We start from the raw sequence: 10,214 nt of genomic DNA on the forward strand, positions 1-10,214 counted from the left end.
GCTTACTTTCATCTCTAAATATAAAATGTAACCAAAAGACGTAACATTTCTTTTTATACGACAGGATAATTTGCTATCTGTCTTTTAGAGGTGACATTTTCTGTTTTGTACAGCAGCTCTGTAGTTTCAAGAACAGATTATTGGGGAATTTTACTTATTTCACTTCTGATCAAATGAAAAGAGCTCACCTCACCAGACTTGCTTGACGTCAGTCCCTTTTCTGGTCTCCACTGAATTCCCTGAATCCCTCAAGTGAAAGGAATTTGAAATGCTTATTAGCTAAACTTCTGAAAACCAGCGAGACCTATATCCAGTCTCGGTACTTAAATCTATATTTACATCATATATACTATAATTTAGTTATCGTTTTGCATGACCGTATGATGATGAGTTTATTGCCTTTGTTGCATGGTTTATAGTTCACAGTATATCTGTTTGCATTAAAAGGTTATATTTATATTTTTTCCTTTTTGGTAATCTTATTTTGTTTAGCATGGAAATTCACCAAGCTATTTTCAGTTTCAAAGCTGATGTTAATTCTGTTCAGTATGTGACAATTTGTTTCAATATTTCAATAAAAAAGCATTACATATATAATATTTCTACTGTTATAGTCAGCCATGTATCCCTAAAACTTCTGGCCATTTAACATGCTATAATGCATTGAAAATTATCTGAAGCAGCATTTCCAGTGTTTCATTCTGGGTTTTCTCTAAGGGGATATTGATTTCTGCGGATTGTCAAGTATCATTCATTAGCTTGTATTTACTAAATGTTTGGTGACTTTTGCAATTTTGCAGCGTTTTCTATTTCTGTTTTTTTTATTGTTTTTTTTTTTTTATCATAATGTTCTGCATTGATTCAGTCGTCCTCGCCAAAAGGTGGCAAGAGAAGCATTAACAGGCACCTGTGTTTCATTTTCAAGCAAAAACGATAATGAGTTTTATTTAGAACTGGACTCAAGACTGCTACAATAAGGCCTATTTTCTCTTTCCATGTGTATTATTATCAGATTTCTGCGGATTTATTTATTTCTTTGCTCTATTCAGAAGTATTGCATTAAAACATGCAGGTTTTTTTTTTTTTTTTTTTATCGGCTCTGAGAGTCTGTCTGTCAGTGAAACAATACAAATCACTAGTGTCCCCTCAACATATTTCCTTCAAATTGTTGCATAATTGATCTTTCTACAACTGGTACAACTAAATTTCAGAAGTGTTGCCTCACCTGTACTCATTTCTTAACTATTTTAGTCAGGCACCTACACGTGAGCCCAGGGGCCCTTCACAGTTTTACAGTCCAGTTCAATTAACTAAATGAATAGCATAGCTACATTTATCCCTGTCTTAAGCATTGTTTGAAGAAAATATTAAATTTTTCTATCATAAGAATAAATACATCCCACACAGTGTGGGTCAATGAACTAAAGTGCATGAGGCTGCATGTGGTGCATATTTAACTGCATATTTAAATGTAAATATACGCAGAAATACATAATGCCTCTCTTTTCATTCATAACCGTGTTTATGAGTCAACTAAATGTTTAAAATGAGCCATGTGAATATCATCCATGGATATGTTGTGAATGAAAATCTTTACAATTTGTTTAACACTATCTTTGCTCTTTATGATAAAAACAGAAGTATAGCATTTGTAAACACGGATCTGAATGAACAGAGAGGGCACAGCATGATGGCTGATCCATGTTTTCACGTGCATATGTGACCATGTTTGGATGCACGCTGTCATGCTTTCTTTGGTGTAGATTTGGAGCCCGACAGACCGTTCTCCGTGTTATCGATCCCTGAGGAGGTGACAAGGCACTCCTTACTGAAAAAGACAAAGACAAAGAAAGAAATAAGCAGAATGAGAGGGAGAACATGTTTAGATCATAAATTTTACACAGAATACTAATAATAGTTAACAATATCATATTTTTATATTCTAAATCAGATATTTTGTAATTCATGATTCATTTAGCTTTTTTATTTAAAATATTTTCAGGCAGTGTAGTTTGTTTTTATTTATTTAGTCTACTTTTTGCTAATTTGGCACAAACAATTTCAATGACATGGTCAAAATCTGGTAAATGTCGTTCTTAAAAAGGGCATAGTCATAGTACTATAGTCTTTCTTATGTGCACATGCAAAAGGCTGCCATGAACTCACTTTTTTTCCTCAATCTTTGCGAGAACGAACAGAGTGAAGTTCTTTATCAGCATGAAGGCCATTAAAAAAGCGATGGATCCACCAACACAGGAGGCAATGATAATGGTGAGCGTGTTATCAACCACCCTTACTGAGAAGAGTATCCAGAGAATAAGACAAAAAAAAAGAGAGAGAATGAGAAAAGAAGCAAAGTTATTTTAATAATGACCTTGAAATGTAACGTGCATATATCATTCTCTTTCTGTAGGTCCCTCTCTCCCCACCCTGCTACACTTACGTTCCTCTACTACGGATAGAGTGAAAAAGGCGGTGTGATTCTTGCCCTTCTCTTTGGGGTTTTTGCCAAAGCAGCTGTAGACGCCAGCATCCTCGAATGTTACGTTCCAAAGCAGTATGGAAATGTTGTTTCCTTTAATGGTGCCAACATACTCCACCCTTTCACGGTAAATGATCACCTTATTTGGCTCCACATTATCCGTTGGAATCACAGAATCAACCAACTGATTGGAAAACAGAACTCTTTAGTTATAAATGTTAAATTAAGCAAATGTTAAGTTACACTCACACACTTAAACTTACACTGTCTCATACACTGTCTTTTTGTCCTTGACACTGTCAGTTCTAATGCAGTGCACATTTATATCCTGTAAATTATCACTGTTTTACAATATCCTTAACTTTGATTGTTAGAATTGTTCGAACATAATTTTACAGCAAGAAAAGGCACAGATGTTTTGAAGACTCGAGGCCATCTAGCCTATAGGATATACATATGATACTTGAAAGGACACTTGCAATGTGCTGCACAGAATTTGCCACTGAGAAACAACATCAAGTCAATGCATGATTTAGAACTGCTCCCCTTCCACCTCAAGTGTCCTTGAAGGCATACAAAACCATCTCAAGGATAAGTGAGGCTTTCTATTTATATTTCCATCCAATCAACCTAGCCTACGCGCGTTAGATATGTAAATAATGCACATTCAGCAGGTAATTATCGCAAAAATTAATCCTATTACACGGCTGCTTACCAAATAGGCTATATAAATACGTTGACATGACATATTGATTTGAGTTTGAAATATTTTATAATTTTACCAACATTATCTTAAAGTTTCTGCTAAGAAAAAAAATCCATTACAATAAAACAATCGGTAGCAACAAGACGAACACTGCAACAATACCAACAGAAATTGCCTACTGAAGTCCTCTGAGCTCTTTTTCACTTCAATCGATTACTGAGACGCAAGATGGCGCCAGCTGCGTTTGTATGAAACGCGAGCGAGAGGTCGCGCGCGGTGTGATTTGATGTCAGGCCGCTGGATGGCGCGAACATACGACCTGTACAAAGGCGTTCACGTGATCAGTGTCAAAAATCGACTTTGATTAGTGAGCAATACATAGTGCAGATACTTTTTTTTCTCCTAAAACTTTATTTTCAGGTTTAAAATTAGATTATATTTTCAATGGGGTCTCAGATTTTTAAACTCTTGTAGCCTAATATTAAACTTTTTCGTTATGTTTGTGTGGCAATATATGTTCAATTCTACTCTGTTCTATTCTATACCATACCAATTATTTGCAAGTGTGCCTGATTTTATGCTATACATTAACAGTGGAATACAGCATTACAGTAGGCCTATCTATCCCATGATTATTGAACAATATATCTGTTAGCCTACCTTCTGCATGGTGCCATTATCATTGTACTCCCATTTGAAGTAGAGGTTAGTGATCCCAATACAGCTGGCATAGGTGCAGGGCAGAAGGACTGTGCTGCCGTTCACTGCTTCCAAAAACGGGATCTTACCAGTAGACATCTCCAGAGCATGAACGCAACACACACCTCAAACAGGAAGAGAAAGCAGATAAAGAGGGAAACTGAAATGAAATATTTCTAGTTGTGTTGTCAGTGTCACTAAAACCATAAGAGAGAGAAGCAACTCTGGTTAGTCAAGGTCAGTAAGATAGTATAATGACAAACTGACATGTGCACTGATGAAAATACAGTATATAATAATAAATATACAGTATAATAGCCTACAATTCTCTCACACAAAGGATCTTTCATTGAACTGATGTTTTTTCTCATGAATCATGAGATCATCTCATTGGGGGTTTTACCCCGACAACTTTCTTGTTACCAGCCCTAGATGTTTAACACAATGTCAAACTGTAATACTAGTAAAATTAGCACATAAAACGAATAAATTCATAAACATATTAATAAAGCAAATTAATTATAATATTTTATGTAAAATAGACAAACATCTATAGTAGACTGCAGATAAACAGACATCCTTCACATAACAAGGACAGTTGGACGGTTCTGTAAGGTGTTTTCTACACTGTAAAATCCAACAGTTGTTCTAACTAGTTAACTTTACTTAATGTCTTAACTTAATTGTAATGTAGTAATCTGTAATATTCACATAGTATGCGCCTTGGTTACTCTGAAAACCCAAGTGAAGATTAATTGATTGGTTTGAGTGCCATTTTGTCAAGAAAAAAAGAAAAAAGTTTTTGAGGTGGGCATTTTCATCCGCTTTTAAAAGGTTATAAAATTATCTTTTAATATTCTATTGATGACACTTATGTCATAAACACCTTGTGAAACTTTGAATTGAGTTGATATAATCGCTCTATATTTGAGACAATATTTTGACCATGATGAAGTCACACACAGACTTCAACAATCAGCATGCAAAACACAACAATGGTAACAATTACATTTTATTTATTTTTATTAATTGTAACAATAACAAATAAAAGCGAATAAAACAAACAAACAAAAATAGTAAAACAAAGCAATTGCATAATTTATTCATACCGCAATGCACTCTGGGAGTCAGTAATTCTGAGTAGCTACAAGTCAAGAGAAAATTAAAGTAAATTATCAAGTACTCTCTACAGTTCTTTTTTAATTACTAGAACTCTAATTAAAGATTTATAAACACCAAGAAAAGAAAAAGTTAAGATGACTAAAAACTGCTGTGCACATGAAACAGTGTCTCTCTCTGTAGAACCAGATCTGAAATGTGATAGCTGTTATGAACCTTGCTAAACCATGCGCTGACATATTCAAAGTCCATAATCAGCTGTGTTTAGAATGGCACCTTAAAATTGAATTAGTTAAACTTATACTTTAAAAAAAAGCATGCAAACCGATTGACTTGAAAAAAAAAAATAAGTAAAGTGAAATAGGAATAGTATGGTATATGGACAAATGCTTATGGTTCACTTCCACAAGAAATGGATAAGAGGCACAATTTAATTAGTGAATTATTGCATGCTTGCTTGTTTCATTGTGAGGATCAGTTTGTGAATGCAATTTTGCAAGCTAACAGTGAAACTTTGTATCTGGATACTGAAAATCTAACATGTACATGTATAGTATAATGTATATAACTGTAACGTATTTTAACATACTGTATGTTATGTTTCAGGCTGTGGTGACCTTACATAAACACCTGGACTTCTCTGACGTCTGAAGTTTGCTTGGCACGCAATGTGAAAAAGTGAACACGAGCTGACGTGAGAGTGCTCGTGTAACTCTTCAGGAGAGGTTACACGACCAGTGAAGAGGACCTACCAATCAACTGTACCCTTTCATGAGAGATATTTTAAACCAGGACACATCTTGGATCTTGGAAACACTGTGTACTCAATGATTTTGTCAACATGCTTGTCATCATGTCCTCTGTAAGAGACACTGTGCTTCCGTTACAGAAACGTAGCCTGCTGCTTTACCCCAGAGAAACATTTTATTGCACAAAAGTTGATGAGCAAATAGTCTCATGAGACTTAATGACTGAGTGATGGTATTCATTAATGTATCTTCCGCAAAACCTTAGGAGACATAAATAAGAATATTTTAATTCACAGTAAAATATAGAGCTACTAAAAGAATGTGGATAACATAGCCCAGTGTAGCATCTGGACCAATCAGACACACACAAATTATTCATTATATTTAATGAATTATCCAGCAAACTCACTCTCCCAACATAGGTCTATGAAACTTCCCCCAAAAAACTAACATCCCAAATTAAGCTAACACATTGGCAGAACCTGGTGTCCTGTTACAGGACACATTAAATCTGATATGACTTATTACGACCCAAAGGAATTTGCAGAGAGTTGTGACTCTCACTTAATTCTTGCTGAGAAGGAGAAATAAACCCTTTTAATCCTATATATTCTATATATAACCACTTGAGAAATGTATAAACATGTATCTAATTTTCCCATTTCATGATTTTCCTTTTATGTGGTTTGGCCTATGTATTCATTCTCTCTTTTAAACTCTTTTGGATTAATGTTTCAGACTTGCATACTATGGTTTACCAAAAGCATATGTGTAGCATGTTTAGTCTCTATAAACTCAATTCTTCGTCCCCCATTTGTTAATTTACATTACATTTTGCTAACTTTGTGATGCATTAGTATTATAAAAATCTTGAAGATTCTTTTGTTAAACACCCAATCAAATTTCATGTCCAAAGGTCTGCTTGAACAAAAGGTGGTAAAGAAATTCCTTCCAAAGTGAACAACTTCTTATTGGCTCAGAACCCTCCAGAGGGTGTGACATCTTCACGATTTAAAAATCACTGATCACAAGATCACGCCTCTTAGCCTCTTAGTGTCTTAGTTCTCTTGGGCTTTTAGTCCCTTTCTGGAATCCTGATGTGAGGATGATGCTGAACTAGAAGTTTTCTAAGGACCCTCAAGCTTGTGCCAGGCTGCGACCTTGTCTTTCCATTCACCAAAGATCCTCTGACTCACACTGGTTCTCTCTCATCAAGACAACATCAGCAAAGATCAACTGGAGCCTCAACAAATTGCATCAGGAAAGTTTAATTGAAACGGGCGAGACATGCATGTATTGAACTTATTATTTGATACATTAAGTATCCTTACCCCTTTTTAAGAAGGGCATGTTAGAACTAAACTGATGGTTTGCTCAAGGCTGTTTATCTGCTGAATCTCAAACAATGCTATAACATGTATGCATGTATGTATGCATATGTTAGAGTAGTTTAAGTGTTTAGTCTAGTTAATAAAGTCTTGTTCATATCACACAAAAAGTTGTCCGTGTCTCAAGCTCATACTGGAGTCCCTAATCATGTAGATTTTGAATACAGGCTCTGAACATACTGTACAGTAAGAAAGACATTTCCCATGCCCCGGAAATGTACATTTCTTAGAATTAATAAACAATTAACCTTGAGTGTTCACAGCACAAACAGGTTAACTGATTGTAATATTAATTTTACAACATTAAGTTAATTCTATTAACTGATCCAAATATTCATAATCATTTATAACAAGTTATGATTGATTATTAATATTTCTTTAGAGCTAATTTGCTACACCAGATACTTTGAAACCATATGATGAAAAATATTTAAAAGAGACTTAAGCAAAGAGACTTTTGCCTCAAACAGCCATGATTTCCAGACATAGGTGATTCTAGACCCTATTTAAGTGGGCCTTCAGTCCCTTTCCTTTCATCGCAGCTCCTTTAAATTCTGTGATTGACTCAGCAGCAGTTAAGATATGTGATACTCCCCTTTACCAGCCAAGAACAAAATCCCTGAAGTTAATGTAAGTCTTATCATGCATTAGTCTGTGTTGGTCCAAAGTATGTTCTCTAGTCTAGAGCAGCACAGGACGTCCCGTACACAGCTCTCGGATGGATAATTCTCAGTCACTCGTTCACTGACAAACAAATTTTTAACTTGCAACCTAAAATCAAGAAATATTCCCGAGAGCCATTTCGTATTATTCAAATTCAAATGCAGCTTAATTTGTGATACACAAGCCTTACTAAGGCCAAAATGTAATGTTAAAGTACATACTCATTTGCTTAGTGAAATAAAGTGGTGTTAACATCCTAACATGATGAGAATTAAAGTAGTGCAGCAGATTAATGGCATATTTCAAGAGAATCGTTCAAATTGGTATACAAGCATGAAATTTGGCACAGATACTCTCTAAGGGTCACTTTTTGGGAAAAAGTCATTGGCCACCCAAAAATTCAACATGGCGGCCATTTTTCAAGATGGCCGCTATTTCTGTCAAATGCTCATTATGTGTAATGACATTCACTCTATTAAACAAAACCTTCCTTAACACATTAAATTGAGCTCTGACAGAAATGGTGACCATCTTGAAAATGGTCGCCATCTTGAATTTTTGAGTGGCACACACCTTTTTCCATGATAATGTTCCTTGAAAAATATTTGTACCAAATTTCATGATAGCATCACCATTTGAAAAAAAGATGTAAGGATTCAAGAGAAATGATGGCCATCTTGAAAAATGGTTGCCATCTTCAATTTTTAAGGGACAAGCACCGTTTTCCAAAAAAACATTCTTAAGAGAGTATTTTCACAAAATGTTATGCCTACATCACTGTTTGAACGATTGACATAATGAACATTTGACATAAATAGCGGCCATCTTGAAAAATGGCCACCATATTGAATTTTTGAGTGGCCAACGCCTTTTTCCAAAATAGTGGCCCTTAGAGAGTATCTGTGCCAAATTTCATGCTTGTATACCAAAGTGAACGATTTTTTTTACTAATCTGCTGCACTAAAGTATTGAATCAGATTTGAAACGACATGAGGGTAAGCAAATTATAACTCTGAGTCTGACCACAATTTCCTGTGCGTGGTTCCATCTTAAGGTCCCCTGTCCCCTTTTCTTCTTCATTTTGAGTCACTAATCTAATGCTGACTTTTCACACCATACTTTATACAACACTTTATTCAGAGCTGCATAGTGTTTGCAAGCTCACTGTTTTCAGTATGAATTCCTGTTCTTGTCAGTGCGAGTATGTTCTTCTATCCTCAGTTCTGTATGTATGTCCACGTCGTAGATTATCCCATGTAGACTGTTGTATTTTTAAAGTTTATTTTCCTAAATCAAAAATCATAACTAAACAGTCTTACCAGTGATAAATATGAGCAGAAGACAGGAAGCGATTCTTTCAGAGGGTGCGCAACCTCCCCCTCTCAGATGCCCTCTGCTCTGTGTTTCCATCCTCCTCTTCACTTTCTTCTCCCTTTTTTTTGTCACGTCCACCAGCCTTCCTCAGCAGTTCAGGTCCAGTTTTCCAGAAGTCTTTGTTCCTCAAGATGCTGCCTGGGTGGCAAAGACACCCGTCCGCTTCTCAGCAGCCAGTTGCACACTTGATCAATCTGTGCGCACAAACGTAAGATTCCCCCTGTCAAAGGCCTATCCAGATCTCAGAGATCTGGAAGCTCAAGATTCTTCCCAGCTGGAAAGATGAAGTTTCTAGAACTCCATCTGGCTAAATTTTTTGGTTGTTCGGTTGCCCTCTGACCTGTGAAAAAGAGACGTTTTGAACAGGAGGGCAGCAAGACTTAATACATACATACAATCGCGTCACAAATTCCTGTATAAAATAATTGTCCCACATGAACTATAACCCTATATCTGTTATAACCAAGATCAGCTGACCGAATCCAGTTAAGAGTCAAGAAGTTTTGAAGCAATTTACTGTAAGTTGGTTTGGATAGAAGTGTCTACAGCCTACATGGAAAATCTATAAATTAATTTATTCAAATATATTAACAAAACACAAAAAGTAACAAAATAATAAATAACATTAATAAAAAATTAATTAATATTATTTATTGTACAATTCATATATAAAGAAAATAATATTATATATTAATATATTAATAATAATATTCATTCTTTTAAAAATATAGTTTTAATAAATGTATTTATGTATATTTATAAATTTGGTCCACTTTGATCCAAACTGACTATAATAATAATAATAGACATGTAGATTTGTTAATATTAATAATAAAAAAATCTACACAGTCACACACACACACACACACATATATGTGAACACACTGAACTTTTGTACTTGTGTATGAAGTCCTTTGCTAATATACACAATTCCAGCAATGAAAAACCAACCAACATCTGTCCAAATGACTGTGTGTTTGTGTTTAGTTGAGTCAGTGTGTGTGTGTGTGTATGTGTGTGTGTGTGTGTGTGTG

The 10,214-nt window shown here is 35.2% G+C and overlaps 1 protein-coding gene across 1 annotated transcript; it reads right to left on the bottom strand.

Moving 5' to 3' along the window:
* Nucleotides 1-567: 567 nt before the first annotated feature.
* Nucleotides 568-9,352, bottom strand: scn4bb (sodium channel, voltage-gated, type IV, beta b). Its single transcript, XM_081365219.1, has 5 exons — nt 9,126-9,352; nt 3,849-4,012; nt 2,444-2,666; nt 2,167-2,296; nt 568-1,828 (listed from the first exon to the last, which is right to left on the bottom strand). Exons 1-5 carry the CDS (start codon nt 9,214-9,216, stop codon nt 1,744-1,746), a joined length of 693 nt encoding a protein of 230 aa, XP_081221345.1. The 5' UTR covers nt 9,217-9,352; the 3' UTR covers nt 568-1,743.
* Nucleotides 9,353-10,214: the final 862 nt, after the last annotated feature.

This window comes from Scardinius erythrophthalmus, assembly GCF_964197995.2.
Source record: "Scardinius erythrophthalmus genome assembly, chromosome: 5".
In the NCBI taxonomy this organism is placed as follows: domain Eukaryota; kingdom Metazoa; phylum Chordata; class Actinopteri; order Cypriniformes; family Leuciscidae; genus Scardinius; species Scardinius erythrophthalmus.